Genomic DNA, 21619 nt, shown 5'->3' on the forward strand with positions numbered 1-21619 from the left:
TTGCAAATTAAAGAAAGCATTGTATGGATTAAAACAGGCTCCCAAAGCTTGGTATGAAAGTATTGACTCCTACCTAATGAGCCCTCCAAGAGAGATGCTGATTAAAACCTATAACTTCAAAGTAACCAATGTGAAACATTAATCTTAGTACTCTATGTTGATGATTGATGCAAAGGGCAATAATGGAAGGTAGATTTAGGCCTATTCTCTACAATCCTGCAAAGGTGACTAAAAGATGGGATATACAACTCCCCAAGAGTCTCTTGACCAATGTCTCAAACACATCTTTTAATGGAAAAATGCATTAGGCATTTGTGTGGTGTGTGTCAAGATCCATTGATCCTTCTCCTAAACACACATGTTCTTATTCCTCCAAAAACAACAAAAAGGATTTAAATGACCTTTCAACTATTGGAAGTGGACCAAAAGTCATCAACAAGGTTAACTAGCTCAAGATCAACTATCAAACCAATCCCCCAAACTCAATTGGGAGACATGCACAATATGGCCTAGTTAGGAGACCTTATTGAATCAGGTTGACTTAATAGGTTTTTAGGACTTAACTCACTAAACTCGGGAATGACCCCCCAAACAAATAGCTATTCCAGATATCCTTTTCAAAGTTCTACAAGATTATGAAGTATCAGTTTCACTTGGTGAAGGGGTAACCCCAAACTGGTCCAAATAGGGCTATTAAGCCTAATTAGCAAGGTTTGAACCACAATTATCCTTGAATGGATTGACAAAACTTATCTGCCAATTCGAACTGAGTCCTTACATCCAAAATACCCCAAACATCAATTATAAGGCTTGAGCCACTTCATAGAGCCGGTTTTAAGGCAATCTCTTCTTTGTTAGAAGCTAGTCACATAGAGATGCCTGGCTAGGGCTCATCAGCAAAAATAGCAAATTAACTTTTCTTGGTCCATGCTTTTGGCATCTTATTGTACATGTTCCTAACTTGAATTCCCCAAATGGTCGTTGAGATCCAATGGTTAGAATTCAAATTAGAACCATTTTTGTGCCAAGTGCTTGCCAATGTAAGGGTTTAAGACATGTTAGTACAAAAGCACTGATATATCCTACAAAAATTTCAAAGTACTCCTAGCACAAGTATCCTCACATTCCCATTGGTTTATTGAATTAGAACAATTCACAAATGCAAATAGTAGAGCAACAATCATGGAAATTGCAGGAAACCTGTTTATGCTTTCTTGATTTTAGAGTACCCAACATACATACTCCAATCAATCTGATTATTTCTTGATTGGAATGAATTTAAATAGACAAAACACAACTTCCCCAACCAAAATTTGAATATCTGACTGTTGCAGTAAGTTGTCAACTTTTGCATACTTGAGAAGAATTGTTGTCAAGCAACATTATGCAAAAAGTGCATTTTTTGCATAATGTCAACTTTAGTAGCATTTATGTTGGAAATCATTTTCATTTGGTTCCAAATCATGCCAAAACATTCTAAATAGACCCTAAACACAAAATTTGAAAGATTTTTGGTACGTTGAGCAACTGTTGACTTGGGGGCTTATAGCTTTGCTACCCAAGCAAATGGCCTTGCAAGTGAACCTTATTACATTGCCATTGTTCCTACCTCCTAAGTAAACCTATGACAATATTTTCGAAGGGTGAGTAGGTGTTCCTGCACCAATGATCTATTTATCATAGGAGAAGATCATCTAATCATCAAGTGTAAGCAAGAATTAGCTTCTGAATTTGATATGGAAGACCTTGGATAATTACATCATTTTTCTTGTGCTGGAAGTATGGCAGAAATCAGATGAGATTATTCTATGTCAAGGAAAATATACAATAGACGTTTTAAAGAGATTTGGCATGATAGATTGCAAACCTATGGTTACACCCATGGGAACAAATCTGCATAAGTTAAAAGAATTTGTGGCCGAATCAGAATTGGTAGATTGTATTCTATATAGACAAATAATTGGGTCTTATGTATTTGATAAATACTAGACCAGATATATGTTATGCAGTCAGTGCTCTAAGTCAATTAATGTGTGAACCAAGGAAAATATACTTAGTTGCAGTAAAACACATCTTAAAGTTAAGATACAAGGCACGCTTGGATTTGGCCTCAGATATCTATAAATACAGACCTAAAACTACATAGATACAGAGACTCCGACTGGGCAGGTTGTGTTGCTAATAGAAAAAGAACCTCTAGATGTTTTAAGTTTGGGCTCAACAATGATATCCTGGTCAAGCAAGAAACGATCGTCAGTATCACAAAGTTCCATAAAAGCTGATATGTAGCAGCATGTATGGGTGCTTGTGAAGCTATTTGGCTTCGGAAACTTCTTACATGATTATTTGGAAAACCCTCAGAGCCCTCTATCGTTGATTGTGATAGTCAAAGTTGTATAAAGCTCTCTCTAAATCCTATGTTTCATGGTAGAACAAAGCATGTGGAGATCAAGTAATCACTATGCAAGAGACACGGTAGAAGGGAATGCTATTAGTATTAAATTAAAATATATCAGCATCGAAGAACAAACAACTGACTTTCTCACCAAGCCACTCTTCATAATCGAGTTTGAATACTTTCGATATAAACTCGGTATGACAGAGAATGAAGCCCTAACTAAGTCTCTTTGATTTGCAGTCATATCTATGTACTAAATAAAAGAAATAGTAAAATAATAAGTCTTGATCTAATTTGTACTTGTGGTTTGAATATCCTTGTAAGGTGACAATCTTACATTGCTAATACACTTGTACATTATAATCCTCTTTGTAAGGCGATGATGTCACAATGAAGCTTAATTGAAACCCATTGTGTTAGATGTTTAATGTTTAATTTCACATGAGGTGATATCCGAAGAACATAATACAAATGTTCAATATCACTTAAGGTGGCATCTATCTGAGGAACTTGACATAAGGGTAGCTATCTATTGTTCAATATCACTTAAGGTGATATCCGAGGAACTTAATATAATGGTAGATATCTATTGTTCAATATCACTTAAGGTTGTATCCGAGGAACTTAATATATATATGTGTGTGTGGATTACTTGAAAAAGTTTTAACACACCTTCCTTAGGATACCAAAAGGTAAGATATGCTAAGCAATGCAGTCACACAAAGTACTTGAGCAAAGTAATATTAATATTACTGTTAATGAATACACAATCACTAATAATGATACAATAACACCTTTTGAAAGCACCTCCAAAATTGATTCTTTATCACTTTCTTGAAAATTTGGAACCCCTCTCCACATGATTTTTTTCCTATATATAGGAAATATATGATACAATGTCCTTAACCACGTAAGGTAACTAATTAACTACCTTTTTGTAACCACTTTAAGGTAGTTATCTTGAAAACAAATTTCGTTACGATAACTGACTGAGAGATTACGCAAAAGTACCTAAATAGATTTCCAACTTAAGATAACTACTTTTTGGGCAAGTTAGGATTACACCCAACTTTTACAATCATGTGGATTCAAAGAAAAACATAGGAGGAGAAGGAGAAAAGAAGAGAAGGGCAAGTCATATGGAACAACTCCTACTCAAGCCAAAAATATGACTCATCTTCTCGTAAGCCAAAAAGTGTACACGACTCAATCCCCTTTACTGATCTTTTGCTTATTTTGGTGAATCTTTAGAAGATGAGCTCGTTGACATGGATTGATTTGTTGGAAAAGATCCATCTTTGGACATTCTGAAAAGTTCCTACCAACTTGCCTTTAGGAATGACAAAATTTGTCATCTTGCCATCTAACTCTTCAAACATTTATGTATGCCACTCAATTCTAATTGGAGATTTTGTAAATATTATCACAAGCTCTGAGAGGTGTAGAGATATCGCACAACTTTTCCATAGTTTTTCTATCAAGATTTCTTTTTTAAATAAGTCTCTATCAACCATGCTAAACTTTCTTGCATTGTCTGAACTTCCCCTGATATTAATGCTGTAGGATGAAGTGCAAAAAACTTATTCTGAACTTTGGTCTTTATTTGATTGCAACTTGTTGCTAACGCCTCCTATGTTGCCAAAACTTGGTTGACAATTATCCATTTCCATTCAATGGCTTCAAGCCAATATTCTAAGAATTTTTTCTTTATATTTGGAAAGATCTTTTCGGCCACCAATTTGTTTATATCGGTTTCTACCATTTCTTTGACGTCTTTCATAATCTCTTTCCATAAAGCCTCTTCTCTTCTGACATTTCCCAATTCTTTCTCAATCACTTGCTTTCTTATTTCTACTTCATCATAAATAGCTTTAGCTTTTGTGAAGAAATTTGAAGCACTATTCTTAATCTGTTTACCCATTTTTCAGTGTTCTTCCCATATGATTGATATTTGTGAAAGTTCTCGAAGTATTCATTCCTAATTTCCCCCTGTGATTTTGCAGAAACTGAGGAATGCTCAATGTTCAATGTTAGTGCAGAAGGATCCATAAGGATGTTCAAATAGGAAGTGAGACTTCGTAACTCTTGTTTGTATCTTTCTTTTGCAATGCTGTCCTTCTCTATTCTCTGTAGCATGTTTTCAGTGACCACCTGAAAATTCTGTATGTCCCCTTCCCTTGTGGATGGCCCTAGATCAAACCTGGTCATAACAAAATCAGCTGGTCTTGCTTTGTCCACATTTTCTCTGAAAATGGTTGTGCTATTTTGAGACACATATTTCTCGTTTCTAAATCTGATTTCAACCTTGATGCTACTTGTCTTTCCTTTTGCGTTTTAGGCCTCTGGAATAAATCTGGAATTGAATCAAACTCGGGGACAATCAATTCAACTACCTTCATTTTTTGTGCTAAACGCTTCTCTATCCAAGAAGGGGAAGGCCACAAAGATCCTAACACTTGATTTCCTTGACGAAGTTGTTGTGCTGGGGGTGCAGGAGTAGTTTGTTGAAAGACCTCTTCTGAAGGAAAAGTATTTTTTGATAAAGGTAATGGTGGAACATCATGGACTGAATCAGGGGCTTTTGGTGGTAAGGAATCCATCAAGACTGAAGGAGACATGGTTGGAATTCCCATGTTATTATTAGAATCTTCCTAGTTTACAATAGGGCTTTTTATGTTTTCCTTCCTCTGTTCCACGGTTGTTTCTTTTTCTTTTGATTTTTCTTTCCTCATTTTTTCTTTTGGTTCATCACCATAGGTACGCTGAAATGATTCCTCTTTGATGGATCTTCACATAGTTGGAAAACTCGCCAAAGCCAGCAACTCTCCAAGCCCCTAAAAGTTTATTCGGGAAAAGATCAGCCAATTTTTAAAAACTTTGGAAAACTCGAGAACCTAAAAAAACCACTAAAATTTAATAAAAAATACATTTTTTTTGCAAATTTCAATGAAAAGATGCATTTAAGGAGTTAATTAAAGAGAACACAAAAGAAACAAGTAGAGTTTAGATATATATAAATGCATAGTGGGTACAAAATGAATTCTCATGAGGAATGTTGATTGCAGGTAGAAAAATAATAAATAGTTTCTTTCAAACTAGAAGTCTAGAAGTAAATGGTAAATAGTAAATACATCAATACAATCACATCTTCCTCTTTGTAGCTCTGCTAGCAGAGAAGAGAGGGGTCTAGTCCTCGAAGAGGTGCCTCACACTGGGACTGGGCGTAAGCCATGTGACTGTGAAGTTCGTGGCTGTGCATCCTGGAAGTGAATTCCTCCTATGTGGTACTAGTAATGCCTCCTCTGAGTCTGAATCCTCATCGTCCTTGTCCTCAATGTCATCCATTGTGAAATTAAAATCTGTTCCAGCACCCCCCTCCATGGCCTGCCTCTCCAAATCAGCAACCTCCTTTGCTGAAAATAATGGACCTGGCTCTTGTGTCGTCCAATCAAAATAAGGATTTGTCTCATCCAGGTCAAGTGGACTAGGTACTCTTGAACTCTATGCCCTTTTTATGTGCAACTTAAGATTATAGTGCACATAAACAAGGTCATTGAGCCTTTTTTGAGTCCATCTATTTCTCTTCTTTATGTTTATGGACTCAAATAAGCTCCAATTGTGCTCACAATGGGATGCGCTGCAAGGTTGGCACAAGACGAGAGCAAAATTCTTTAAGTTGGGGGTATTTCCACCCCAAGTTGACCACCAACCATCTGCAGCACAAAATATCATAAGTTATAAAGAAATGAAAAAATATAATCAAAGAACACAACTTATCAATTTGCAAAAGTTTTTAAGTTTAAACTTTGACGGTTTACCTGGGAATTGAGTGCCTCTTGCTCTCTTTGCTGGCATAGAAGAGAACAAATTACCTCTTGATTCCACAGACTACTTGTTTGGTCACAACAAGGTCTCTGTCCGCTTCATTGGATATAATCCTCTCAATGCATCTAGAGAGAGCCTCTATGACCTCTTCATTAGGATCTCAATAGGAATCAACAGCCCTAAAACAAATAGAAAATGAAATCAAGTCTTAGTACACAACCTTAAAAAATAAAGTAAACTGAAGTCTTAGTAAAATCTCAAGGAGAATCATAGTACTTGAATTTGGGGTTGAGGAAGTAGCCTATTGCATGAATGGGTTGGTAGAGCATATTATTCCACCTCCTATCAATTATTTAATTTGAGTCTGTTTGCATGGTAGTAATTTCTAACAGCCTCTTTGGCCTTATCCATGGCCTCATAAAGACATCCCATTGGGGATTGTTGCCCATCACATATGCGCAAGACTCTATCCAGGGGTATCTAGGGGCATAGATATCTACATTTGAAATTTGAAAAATACAAATTAGTTACTAACATAGTAAGTTATAAATTAATAATGAAATTTGAATCAACAAAAAAAATAATGTTTTGGTTCTTGAAGTTGCCTCCACAATCTCAGTAACCTTTTTAAGAAACCTATCATCGAAGATCATCTGTGACATAGCCTCTCCTTTAGGCTTCTTTGAGTACGGTGAAGCAACCCAATCAGTACACACAAACATTTGTTTTAGAGGCAATATTGTGTCGATAATACTTTGCAATGTCAAGAACACCGTTGCAAACCTTGTCATAGTGGGTCTCACCAAATCTTTGTCTTCAGTGATCCTTCTCATCAAACTAAGAACCCATGGGTGATTATAGATATATTTGGTGACTCGGCTTGCATCTTCCACAATTAGACTCACCCATTCAAGTTTTCCTATGTCCTCCAAAAGAAGGTCAAGGACATGTGCTGCACAAGGTGAGCAAAAAGTGTGGGATGCCTCTCTTGGAGGATTCTACCTAAAAGATTAGTAAAAAATTAATAACTAGTTACTAACTTTCCATATTTACATCAAATCTAAATTGAATAATACCATTGCATTACATTCATGATTCATATAAAGCATAAATTTTTTTTTTACCTGCTGCCACATGTGCTGCTGCATTATCTGTGATGATTTGCACCACATTTTCTACTCCCATCTCCATGACAACATTCTCCAACATTAAAGCCAATATGTGTGCATTTTTTCACTTTATTGGAGGCATCAACATATTTCCAAAACACCACATCACTTTGCAAGCAACCAAGAAATTAATAATGGTTCTACTTCTTCCATTTGTCCACCCATCAGGTAAAATGGTGCTGTCATATTTCTGCACTCTTTTGCTCTTATATCAATATTCTTGCCCTATCAATCGCATTGTTAAGTAACCTACAAAATTTAGGTGTAATAAAATGTTAGTAAAAAATAGGAAATACCAATTAAGATTTAAAATATAACAATGAACTCAAGTGGATTTCAATTATTTACAGTTACTAAATAGTAAAATACTAACGTTCCACTCAAATCCTTGCGAGAAGGGGGATTGTACCTGTTGCCTGATAGTGAAATTGCGTTCACCAAATTCAACCAATAGGGACTGTCAGCCACATACATTGAAATGTTGGTGAAAAACCAAAAATCAGTTGCTGCAATATTAGTTTGTTCATGCAGCTCCTTGTTCCATCCAGTGCCCTCTAGTGATGGTTGTGATCCAGCTGTGTTCCTGGACACAAAATAACTCCCTATCCCTAATCCGGATGGTGATGAAGAGCTAGATAATGTAGGAGGGGAACTGGCAAAAGAGACACTTTGTTTGTGGATTCATAGGCCACAAAGAGATCCCACTATGTTCTCAAGTGTTGCTTCTTCTTCTTGAATATCAATAGGAGCTCCTTGAGATTCAGCTATGGCTACCCTCATAGCTAATTTCCCCCTCTCCCTATTCAATTTTTTCTCTTCAGCAACTGCAAGTAGGGCATTGATGAATCTTTTTTCTTCATTGGTTACCTTGAGACAAGGAGTTGAATCATGTTTCTTTATGCTTACAAGGTGGTACTTGAAGCGGTTTATGCCTCTAGAAATAAGTTTTTCACATGGAATGCATATAACCTTCCAAACATTATTTGGAGCTTCATAGGCATATCACCATGCCTTATCTCTTGCATTTTTAGGCCGAGTGCCTATATATCCAGATGGGCATGGAGTTTGTGGCCACTCTTGTTGTGAACTTGTCATGCTTTAAAAAAAATTAAATTCTTAACTGCTGACCTACACATAAATTTATAGAAAAATGAATAAACAAAGTTAGAAGTTAGACGTTAGATCTATGAGTATGAACTAAACAAACCAAGCGAACAACTAGGGTTTGTTTTTAAAAAATCTTACATATTTTTCAAAAATAATTATCAAACATAGAGCTGAATGGCTTTCACATGATTCAAACATAGAGTTGAAATGCTTTCAAATGATTTGAATTCATATACAAGCAATAAGAAAACAATAGAACATTTTGTAAAACTATGAAAACAATCTCAACAAACCTACTTGGGAAAGAGATTTGTCTTCTAAAACTGGTTGGAATCCTCTACAAGTCTACTCAAATCCATCTTCAATAGCTTGCAGTCACCTAAGAATGCCTAGGAACCCTTCTTCTCTCCACTCCCCAAGCCTCTAAAACACACAAATGAAACTAGTGAAGAAAAAATCTATTTTTTTGGCCTATATCGCTAGCCTGCGTGCGCGGACAAGTTTTTCATTAAGACTCACTGAGTAGTTGGAGATTAATCAGCAAATTTTTTGCTGGTGGCTAAGTTTTTACATCCACGAGTTTTTGGCGGAAAAATTTGCCCGTCTACAAAACTCGGCAAGTTTCTAAAACTCGTTGATTAAGCTACGAGTATGCCTACTATGGATCTTCATCACCATCATCTCCTTGCATAACTTGTCCATGAGAATGAGTGTTTGTATTCGACCTTTTAGACGGAGTGAAGGAAGATGTACCCCTTTGATTGCCACTTTTCTTCCTTGTAGTTTCTTTTCTTGGTGGCTTTGTTGCTGTCATCTCAGCTATCTTCTTTCTAATGCAAGCTTCTGACCGTTCAATCACCATGGCTGTTCTCTCACCAATTTGCCTGATTTTTGTGTCCTTCCAATTGATCGTCGGGAGATCTTGATTCTGAACCATTTCAAAAAAGAGTGGATCTGTCAAGTCAGATCTATCTTCTTTGAGGCCTTCTACAATCCAATCCATTTTGAAAATCATATAGCAGTTGCACTGTGAACCTTGAGTATTCTTGCTTTTTGACTTCATAATCATCATGGTAGTCTTTTAATAAATCTTCAATATTGGGGAAATGCAAGTATCCAGGGCCTAAGTGTTAGTGAAATAGGATCATTCATCTATCTGTAACTTGTAATAGCACTTATGGATCTTTTATGTGTTTTTCAAGTTACTATACAAACAAATATATATAGGAAATAAAGAGGCATGTCTCTTGAAGAGACATGTCCCTTTGACATATTAACTTACATTAGTTATAGTTATAACACAAGTAATATATATCTTCAATATATTGTAATATATATATATATATATATATATATATATATATATATATATATATATATATATATATATATATATATATATATATATCACTCTTAATATAAGTTAACTATTCCATATATAATATTTGTCATATATTATATATCTCATATATATAATATAATTTATCCGACAGAATTATAACATTAACACTAAGTATAGATAATTCCTCACATGTCCTTTGCTATCAAAGGGGAATCACATCTTTTACCCAACAAGATTGATCTTTATTATCTGACTCAATGTTTGATGCATTGGATGCCGTTCTGCAACAATAGTGGCCAAGGGTGATAGGAAAGGGAATGCTCGTTTTCTTTTTAGTTGAACACCTTTTGTTTACTTCACTTGTTTGCCGAAAAACTTAAATCAATATTTGTTTGTCATCTACATATATGGGTAGCATTAATGGATATCCATTGAATCCCCCTATTCGTAAATAGGTGAATCTCGAATATTGAATGTAGAAGCTACCACATCTTTTGATTAGTGTTGCCACTTCTGGTATTCTCTGTGCTAGATTGCCTTGAAGCCTCCTTACCATCAGCATAGTGAACGCATCATTTACCCTCCTGAACTGTTTATGGCTTTCCTGTAGTTCAGGCTGAGTGTAGTAATCACATATCTGAGTGTTTCCTCTAGTGCTAAGACTTGGCCATGACCTTACACTTGCTGCAGCATACATCAGATATGATGACATATAAAAGTGTTGGCTAATCTCAAAGTGGACCAGCTGATCATGTAGACCACTGATGATGCTTCCCCAATTGATAAACTGTTTTCCAGCTAGATAACAATGATAAAGAGATGCATCCAAATCTTGAATTCTGAAGATTATGTGCTACCCATGAGCGGCTGAAGTAAGATTATCAGATTCGAAATCTCATCAATGAAGTTTTTTTGGAAGTTAAGGCTTTTGTCCCCTTGATACCAATAACCATTTCTTTGCCAAAATGTTCAAACATTTGGTTTGGTTCTCGCTGAAATATTCCAGTGCCCTTTGCTTGCTGATATTTGCACACTGCTCTGTGTATGACAACTTGAGAGCCATTGCTATGGAAATTCCATCAGTTTTGGCTATTAATTGATCATCAAGTGTTCTGATTTCCCTGCCTCTGGGTTGTAACCCTTTACACATTGAATTATTAAATCTGGACATTGCACAGCTATTGGAAAATCAGCTGCATGTGCTAACCCGCTTTCAATTGTCCTGTAAGCAAGAGTAGATGCATTTTTCTCTGTCACTGATTTCCAGAATTCTTTAAGGTTAATAACCCAGCTTGGTATCGAAAATGCTTGGTGGAGTAGTCTGTATCATTGGTACCCTTGATAGCTATACTTCACGATGAACAGCTTTTAAAATCACTATATTCCAAATACCTCTCTTACTTCTTGCAAAATTTGGAAACTTATTCTGATAAGATTTGGCTCTTTCTTATATCTGCCTATTGTCCCTTAGGAATTTATCACAAGTGTAAGTTTGCTATATGTTGATGAGTAAGCTCGTTTCCATAGCCCTCAACATCTATTTTATCTCATGCATCGAAAACGTTTTTGTGCCGAGACTGATGATAATGGAAGAAAAGGTCATTTAACTTATTTCACCGCTGCTACCTTGTATCTGTTTGCAGATTCCAAAGATGATAGCTACATATTTCTAATGCAGATAAAAAGACAATACTTTTGCTTAAAAGTTCCTGAAACAGTAGTGTGCGTTGAACATTGGTCTTCTTGTTCAACGTTCCTAACTGTTTACTGGCTACAGATCGAGCTGTCTAGCAACTTGCTTGGACAAACATTCATGTGCCTTGTCTTTGTTGTCCCAAATTGCATGCATGGCACCAGTATTTCTGCTCTACTCATGGCACTTTCTTCGTAATGAAAGTTTGTTAAGCCACTTTATCAAAACTGTTTTATGTGTGTCCTGTAACTGTGGTAACTGACATCCCTTTTAAGAATTTAACATGCTTTTATGTATGTTGATAACATATTTCAAACCGTTCATTTATATTAGCAACCTTTGATATCAGATTTGCATATTGGTTCCTGCATTCGTATCTCAGCTAAGCTCATTATTCAGTATTCTCTCTCCAGAATTTATTTATCTCAGAATCAAAATTTAAATTGTCTTATCCAATAATTGCTATTAGTCTGAAAAACTTCAACAATAATTATATTGTGCAATTATTATATTATATTTAATAATATAATAATTGAGTCACCTTGGAAGGGTGGTGACCCTTGGTAAAGGGGAACCACCAATAATTCTAAATGGAGAATAAACCTTCCTCTCTAATCATCTACTACACACATTCAGTAAAACAACAAAGCACACACTCCCACAAATAATGAATGTTAAGTTCCTTGTGTAAAAGGATAAGGACTAAAATGCAGTAAAGTTATGAATATTTTTATGTAAGTAGCTGGTATATGCTCTAATTTGTTATCTTATTACATTATTATCTGGCAACTTGTCTTCCATATTTCCATGTCATCAATTAGACATGAAGTTCTGTATGGAGCACAACGAATTGTATCAAAATATTCATACTCATATATCCACGTGAGTTTTGTGTCCATCGATTTTTTTCTGGGCTTTGTAGGTATATTTGCTATGGATATATTTGAGGGCTGTTTAAATGAAGCAGCTTATCCGTTATGCCCAGAAATACCTGCCTAAATTTTTACGGTATTTTGCACAGAGACCCATGAGTTCTGCAATTGGGTGCTTTTGATCACTTCAGTTCCATGCTTCTTATGGCACATATGCTTTATATTTCACTTCATATAAACAATATTTTGATCTCTTGTTGACAAGGTTGCAGGTTAAGAATGATTTGTTTTGGTTTAGGTGTATAGCATTTCCAAAAGATATAAAGAAATTCTAATAATGCCCTCAAATGACCCTGGTGGCAACTACATTATTCTTGGCCAATTTTTGTGAAGCTTGAAGCTATTCTGCTAAACCATAACCATCATATTTCAAGAATCTTTAAACAATCTAGAAATGTATCAAAGCACTTAGAGCTTATCCATAATTCATTTGTGGATTTGCAAACAAATGATTGACTATGATCAAGTAAAGAACTTGCAGTTCTTTATTTAGTCACTTTGAGATCTTGAGTCTTGAAAATTTAATCCTCCCTACTAATGAGAGTGAAACTTGTGCTTGTTTGGTTGGGTAGCTAATTATAATTTACAAGTCCTTTGAATAATGAATCATATGTGCTTAACTGGTGTGATGCATATTTTAATTTGTAAGACTGTAAATAAAAGATAATAAATTGACGTTCAACATTTGTAGTAAAGAACTTGCAGTTCTTTATTTAGTCACTTTGAGATCTTGAGTCTTGAAAATTTAATCCTCCCTACTAATGAGAGTGAATCTTGTGCTTGTTTGATTGGGTAGCTACTTATAATTTACAGGTCCTTTGAATAATGAATCATATGTGCTTAACTGGTGTGATGCATATTTTAAGTTGTAAGACTGTAAATAAAAGATAATAAATTGATGTTCAACATTTGTAATTTACTCAAATGTGGAAAAAGTAGAACTAATGGAGTATATTTGAGTAATTTGCTTGTGTTATTTTTTAAAGGTGGATTACAAATGAAAGAACCAATTGTTATCAATTAGAAAACTAATCGACAATGAATACAAACAAAGAGGGGAGATTACTAATTTTTTAATTTTCTAGACAATGAATACAAACAAAGAGGGGAGATTACTGATTTTTTAATTTTCTAGACAATGAATACAAACAAAGAGGGGAGATTACTGATTTTTTAATTTTCTAAACACATCATTGATGCTTATTGAGCTAACCAGTATGCTTTCTTTTCATTTTGACCTACTCACGAATTTGCATTGTGCAATAAAATTTTATATTCTGTTTAACAGATTCTCTGGACATTTTGAATGCTACCAGCTAGTTACACATGGAATCACCATTAATGAATAGGATATTTAATATTTATTTTAAAGAAAACAATTAGCTTGCAAAGTCTATATTTTGAACGTATCATACTTAGTTTTGGAACTCTAGTCTATTTCAGGATATTTATTCTGATTAATAGTCATGACAATGAAGTACTACCATATACTTAAAAATCTCTTTGGTTTATTTAATAGCAATTTGCTTATTTCAGGTTCTCAATTCTCTAAAGTCACAGCCAGGATTGGTTGACAAGTTGGGAGGAGTGATTCCTCAGTTCTTGCTTATAGTTGATACAATGGATCATCGGTGCTCCTCTTCCTTAGAGGTAATCTTCCCTAAGCTTAAAGTTTATTCTGTTTACACAGAATTTTGACATTTGGAATGCTACTGGTGTCTTTGGGATATAATAGATACAAGCTCTGATTGAGAACAGATATGTGTTGGTCTCTTTGGTGTAGAGAGGATGCAAGTGGTGCTGCAAATCGTTAATGTTAAGTTTCTATGAATCATAAGATTATGTTGTAATCTTCGTTATTCATTTCATCCATTATAATTTTCTGGACTGTTCCTTTCGTCTTTTCCAGTGAATGCAGACAACTTGAGAACTTTGTTGATACAAAATTGAAATAAAATTAACTGTTTATTTTGATATGCATTACATATCCTCCATAAATTTTAGCCACAGTATCTGTTTTGATGTAATTATTGAATGTATGACATATGTTCCCACCTCATATAAATTTAGAGCCATTCAGGAAATGGCACACATGGTTGTTTTTATCACTTATGGAGACCTTTGTAACTTGTGGATATTGTTGGTATTTTTTTGTTACATGGCTTTTATTTATCTGTTTATGCATTCTTTAATTGCCAGAAGAAACCCAATGCTTTTTACTATAAGTTGGTTTGTGGGGTTTTGGCTGGTTGCAGCAAAAGTGAACCACAATTGGAAAGGAAATGGCCCATCGATGGAAAAGGGCGGGAGAATGTTCACGATTGATGTCAAAACACAGATCATTAGTGAGGACCTGGATTCCTCGTTGGAGTCTGAGTCTAAAGGAGGTACAAATGGCAGAGATGAAGTGAAGCAGTAGATGAAATCCAATGAGGAAGGTATTCTGGAATTGAAGTGCTTCTCAGAGGACAACCTAGATTCAATAAATGGCCTCGTCCATGGGCAAATGGAAGATTATGAATTGTTCCATTGTAGCATGCTCTAGGTAGCTGAAGGGGCTGAGAAGGACTTGTGTCCGCTTGTGTACAAATAGTATATCAAAGGGGAAGCGTGAGTGAACGAGACACCTGCACTCTCGTTTGACATGGAAAAGCCAATTTGGTACAAGAAGCCTCCATTACAATTCACAAACCTCGACGATGAGTCAAATCCAAGAAACATCCTGGAAGGGGATGACGTGAACCTCATCCTAAAAGATGTAACATTCAAGATCTCTATGGAGTATTAAGATGTGTTTGCTTGAACGTATAAAGAATTGAAAGGAGTGCCTTCGGAGTTATGTGTGCACTGTATACCTAGAGTCATACCGGTCGGAAGCGACCGTATTGGATGAACAAACACTATGCTGCACAAGTCAACGAATAGATAGAATGCGTGCTGGATGTGGGTATTATTTTTTAGAGTGCAAACAAGTGAATGGGTCTCTCCCATAGTTATATCATCAAAGGAGGCAAACCAAATCCGCATGCGTGGATTTTAATTGCCTTAATGTAGTCACCATCAAAGACCCCTATCGATCCCCTTCACGGACAACATCCTTGAAGAGGTGGTAGGACTGGAATTCTATTCATTCATGGATGGATTTTAAGGATACAGTAAGATATCCATCACGAAGAAGGATAAATTGAAGACAATATTTGTGGCGGAGGATGCCCTTTGGACTCTGTAATGCACTCGTGAAGTTCTAGAGGATAATCTTGCACATATTTGATAAAATGTCTGATGGAAATTTGAAAACGGTTTTGCATGATAGGTCCATCTCCAATGCACGAGACACATACTTGCTAGCTCTTTCAAAGTGCATGGAGCGATGCAAAAGACCAAGACTGGCATTGAACCCCAAGAAGTGTAGATTCATGGTGCCACAAGGGAAGTTGATAGGGCATATAGATGTAAGAGAGAAATGAATATGGACCCTGACAAGGAACATGTGATTGTAGAAATGGAAGCACTGACATATGTCACATGGGTAAAGTCATTCCTGTGGCACATAGGGTTATACAAGAGATTTATCAATTTTTTTGTCCAAGTATCATACTCGTTGGATAAGCTGACACAGAAGGGATAGTCGTACACCTGGGGGATGACATAGGATGAGCATTTTAGGAATTGAAGATGAGGCTAGTAGGTGTGCCGATACTAGCATACTCGAATTGGGACAAGGATTTTCATGTACACATGGATGCGTCCAACTTTGCAACTGAAGCCATATTGGCGCATGTGGGAGATCATGGGCTGAACCACCTAGTCTACTTCACCAATAGGTTGTTGTCTAAGGATGAGAATAATTACAACACAATTGAATGAGACTCTTGAAATGGTGTATGCTGTTAAAAAAATTCAACACTATTTGATGACGATGCCATTCACCTTCTATGTGAACCACTAGGCATTGATGTATCTAGTCAACAAACCCAACATACAGGGAAGAGTGAGGAAATGGTTTCTCTTGTTGCAGGAGTTTACTTTTACCATTATCATTCGACTAGGGAAGAGCCACGTGATTATTGACCAGCTCTCTAGCATCAAATCTAGAGAATCATCGAAGGGGGTGAATTATGGCTTCCCAGACACACCAGTTTCATATCCGTGTATTTTCTGCATGCTACATAAGTTTTGGCGAGTACTTGTCCACAGCCCTATTCCTAAGGGATATGCCACTTGGAGAAAGAAAGAAATGGTACACAAGAGTAGGGCGTTACAATTGATTAATGGGCTAATGTATAAGATGGGGCTAAATCAAGTATTACAAAGGTTTGTCATGGATGAAGAAGTCCCCAACGTCCTTCAGGAGGCACATGAAGGCCCAATAGGTGGACAAATGAGACTAGACACGATAACAAGGAAGATTTTGTTCGCAAGTCTCCGAAGGACACATGAGACTAGATACAAGCCTGAGGGTCGGGAAACCATTAAAGAAGGACTGCATGCCTTTGAATCCCTATAGCATCCTCTTTTTCCTGCCTTAGCTAACTACTAGCAATTCAATGAAATATAGGTACTAATTCACATTCATGAGAAGGACAATTATGTTCATGCGAAATAGATTAACAGTTACAATTAGTTTAATTGAATTATCATAACTAACAATTGAAGGCATCATAAATAAATCTAAATAGATGATTTAAGTTTTCCATACCCTAAATTTCGAAACCAGAATCCGCCTAGGGCAGCATATGCAAAACCTAGGTTAGTCCACATGTACAACTTAAGATACAAATAGTTATACCATTGTATCGTAATGACAGATACCATTTAGGGCATCAAATACCACTGTATCATCCCTCTTCTTTCCTATTGATAATTATGTCAATAACATATAGTTAGAAGATACGTTCATTTTTCATTATCCGCATAAAAGGACAGTTATAACATCCATCAAGTAGGCCTATCTCAAGTATACAGATATATTTCATGTTCAATTGGAAGATCAACTGATCTAACTGTTTACTAATTACATTGATGAGGAAAAACTGATTCAATGATATTAGTCGACCTAACATATCTTCAACTTGTAATTTCAAATATCGTAAAAGTAAAATACTCGTTGCCAAAAGATATTGAATGCAGAATCATATCTTTGTTTTGTGCAAGCCTTGGCATCTAGTGGCGAGGAGAAGCATTGTTAGGGGCTTAACCTCCCAACCATGGACCCTGAAATACCCTCACACAATCTTATCCGAGAAAGGCCCTCCCTACCCAGAAATAGACATGGAACACCTTGTCCAGCCACTGAGCATCCTGATACTAGAGTATCAATCCCACTACTTGACTAGGCATCAAGATCTAAACACTGGACTACCATGAGCTGACTTAGTATTACTTATACAGTTTAATTATTCATTTATTGACATTCATTTGTTCTTGCAGGGATACTCCTCTCCACCTATTAATACTTGACTTTGTTGGACTTGGGTGCATCCTGGGAGATTTCAGTATATACATTTGCATCTCTGTTATTGTAACTAGAAATTCTCTTCTCGAGACTATTTCTTATCTCAATGGTATATGGACTATACCATTGTATAAGGCAGACCTCCTGAGTAATATCAGGACAAGCTCTATGTACATATATATTTATTACACACCATACATACTAGGCAGTGGTTGTTAAACAAAAAAAAGTAAAGGACAGTTGATTGGTCTATATGACATCCATCACTCGATATGTAAAACAGAGTGTGAAAAGAAATAGCATAGCTCATTCAATCTCATTAATCATGCCTTCGAATAATATTGGTGTTTTAAATCCATGGGTCATGAATTCATATATCAGTATGAGCATTCATAACATTGATAAGTCCGAAAAGGAAAGATGGACAGAATGCATATAAAAATGCAGCATTGGCAGAGGGTATCATGACCTAAAATTTGATTCTCACGTGGTGATCACAGCAACGTCACCCAGGACTCAGTCTTAAGCTTGCTTGCTTACAGATTTTGAGCAAACTTTGGTTTTCTTGTAGTTTGACACTACGGAATTGCAGAAGAATGATGGCTTATCAATGCTGCATATGCAACAAAAAGAATGGTAAAACTAAATGTAGTGTATGTACCTCTGCCCAAATTCAGAGTTACTAAGATTATGAAAAGACAGGTGTGAATATATGAAAATCATTGGTAGCGGAATGCTTCCATATAAATTGTACGCTCCCTCCGTTACAAGAAAGGGAAGTCGTGAAGCATGATCGAGCAAAAGTAACTCCACATGCATCTTTAAAATAAATTTATAAAGGAAAATTGTGACCAATAAGGCGGTGGCAATATCTCCACATTATGAACTTGATGAGAGACAAATAATTGTAATAACTCAAGGTTAATGTATATACAAGACATATATATATTGACATCATGTTATTTGATGTCACCTATCATTGTGCATACACTTATGCCTATGTATATATACATATGCCTATTCCCATGCCCAATTCCTTTATGGCAATGCTTTCCCTCCCTTCAATGTGCTCCTGTAAATTGACTTCACATGAAACCTCAATGGCTACGAACAATTTTAAATTGAACCAAAAATTGGGATGTAACATACCCTGCCCTTTGTGCTTCATCGTCCTCAATGAACTTTGAAATTTTAACGAACATTATAAAGGAACATTTAAAATTGGGCCAAAATTTGGGATGTAACAATTCCCTAGGGCATATGATACCATTGTATCATCTAGGGCATCAGATACCACTATATCATTCGGGGCGTCGATTATCTCTATTTCATTCATTTTCTTTCTATTGCTAACTATGGCAATAACATAAGATTAGAAGATATGCTCATAATCATTATTTTTATAAATGAAAGACTGAAATAACAATACTATAGATACATTCCATATTCAATTGGAAGATCAACTAATCTAATTGGTTACAAATTATTTTGACGAGAAAGGTTGCTTTCAATAAAGGAAAATATTTGAAACGTTGATATATAATAAATCCATTTTATCTTCTTGAATAAACATCACAAATGTAAAATACCTGTTGCCAATAAATGTTTGAATGCTCAACTTATCTTTATCTAATGCACGTCTTGACATCTCATGGAGAGGGGAAACATTGTCAGGGGCTTGACCACCCAACCACGGACCTTAAACTTATCCCCACACTTTCTTTAACTAGAAAGACCCTCCCTACCCGGAATAGACATGGAACACCTTGTTAGCCACTGAGTATCCTGGTATCTAATCACACCACTCGACTTGACAACAGGAGAAACAATAAACATGAGCATGCATGAGCTATTAAATGATTCCTTTTAAAAATGATAAACATTTTTATGTCACTGCTGATTCTATTTCATGTTATTGCAGATTCCTTTCTCTCACCTCTTCACCCTTTTCCTTGGCTATACAGCCGGGTGAGTCCTAGGTGATTGAATTTTAGAGCAACTAGCTCTTTCTGTTGATCCTCAACTGATATAAGAATATTATGTGTTTCCATCTCATCACAATCTATGATTTCGAGAAATGTAATCTTTAAGACTTGTAGAATAAATATCATTTGATTCTGACTTTCAATGGTAATAATAAAATATGATATCATGTCATGGATACTTGTCTTTTATTTAACATAAACAACTCTATCTTAGAAATGTTCTATCTGAGGATATTTAAGCATATGATTTGTATTGTGATATAAACTGTAGCTTACTGCTATATAATTAGAATGTAGTAACCACAGATAAAGAAAACATATTGCAATACTTGGGTTTCGGTTAACCACATAACCTGATATAATCTGGTAAGAAGATGAAGTCTTGCTGGACGCTTAATCAATCCGCCTCACTCTTTATAGGAGAGATTCTTGAACACTAATCTCCAGTGTGAATATTGCTCACGATTTCAGCAAAAATTAAGTATTGCAAGGAAATCGTGGAAGGGAAAACAATGCAATGGTTACTAGATGGTAACTGCAAAGGTATCAAATGCTAAGGAAAAACGCGGTTTGGTATTATGAAAGAGTCGGGTGAATAACAAGGAAGTCGGACGCTTGAACAGGTAAGTCTGGTGATGGAAGAAAAATGAATGTATTCCGCCTCTCTCGACATCATAATATAAAGAGATAAAAAGTCTCTTTGGCTTCCAAGAAGTCGTAACATAAAAGAAATGTCTTGGCTCTTGGATGCCAAATAAATATGCCAAGTATTCAATCGGTTTTCAGTAAGAAAAAGAATAAAAAGATGGAAGAAGATTTGAAGGTTATAAATGAAAAGTAATTATGTTTTATATCTATTTACATGCATGTAGATATACTTATGAGGTGGCATCATTTTATTATAAAGAAAATAATATTATGGTGTCACTTTATCCTTTTATCTGTGTATGTACATAGGTATATATATAATGATGTGGAGAAAAGATCAATCAAGAACCTTTGAGGTATGTATTATTTTTTAATTAAAATAATTAATGTTTTAAATGTTTATTTAATAGCTCATGCAGTTCTATCGATTATATCTTGATGCTCAAGTCACTAGGCCCTCAACCATGGTGATTCATGATTCATACCCATTTGCCTAATGATGGTGATGCTCCTATGCCCAATTCTTTTCTAACAATGCTTCCACCCCTTCGACGTGCTCCCTAAAAGGAAGTTCTCTGTAGTTAAATCATATTACCATAACAAGTTATTAATCATAAATAATCACAATGGCTAACTGTCTTTTCAATTCCATTAATTCATGATGAATAATCAACTAGCATGTTATCTTCATATGAAATTACAATGACTAACCATCTTACCATTTCGTAGGATTATAACAATTTTAACTATCAACTAACTTCATGTGAACCTCAACGGCTATATGGACATTCTAAATTAGGTCAAAAAATTGGGATGCAACAGATAGCGGACTGAGACTGATAGTGAGGTGACTATCAATGCATGGTGCTAGTAAACCATTGTCGAGGAGACAAACATAGATGGTGCCGTGCTGTTCAATATGCCACAGTGGAGGTATAAATAGAAAGGAGGCATCATTGGAAACATAAATGTCGCTTGGAGGCATTGTTGGAAGAATGGTTGCAAATTTAAAAAGGAAAAAGTAAAAACATGAATTGGAGACTTGTACGACCTCACCATTGTCGC

The 21619-nt window shown here is 35.7% G+C and overlaps 1 protein-coding gene across 4 annotated transcripts in view; it reads left to right on the forward strand.

Moving 5' to 3' along the window:
- The window catches only part of LOC149536757 (Ubiquitin system component Cue protein), a 122542-nt gene that overhangs the window by 70351 nt on the left and 30572 nt on the right, over window positions 1-21619 (forward strand). For all 4 annotated transcript variants that reach the window (XR_016356784.1, XR_016356785.1, XM_089803692.1 and 1 more), the window contains exon 5: window positions 14003-14116. Coding sequence is in view for 2 of the 4 variants with exons in the window: in XM_089803692.1 (XP_089659818.1) it covers window positions 14003-14116 (114 nt within the window). In the remaining 2 variants the exon portion in view is untranslated. The remainder of the gene's footprint in view (window positions 1-14002; window positions 14117-21619) is intronic.

The sequence above is a fragment of the Cupressus sempervirens genome, chromosome 10 (genome assembly GCF_028749045.1).
Source record: "Cupressus sempervirens isolate cs-2001-9-10 chromosome 10, ASM2874904v1, whole genome shotgun sequence".
Classification (NCBI taxonomy): Eukaryota; Viridiplantae; Streptophyta; class Pinopsida; order Cupressales; family Cupressaceae; genus Cupressus; species Cupressus sempervirens.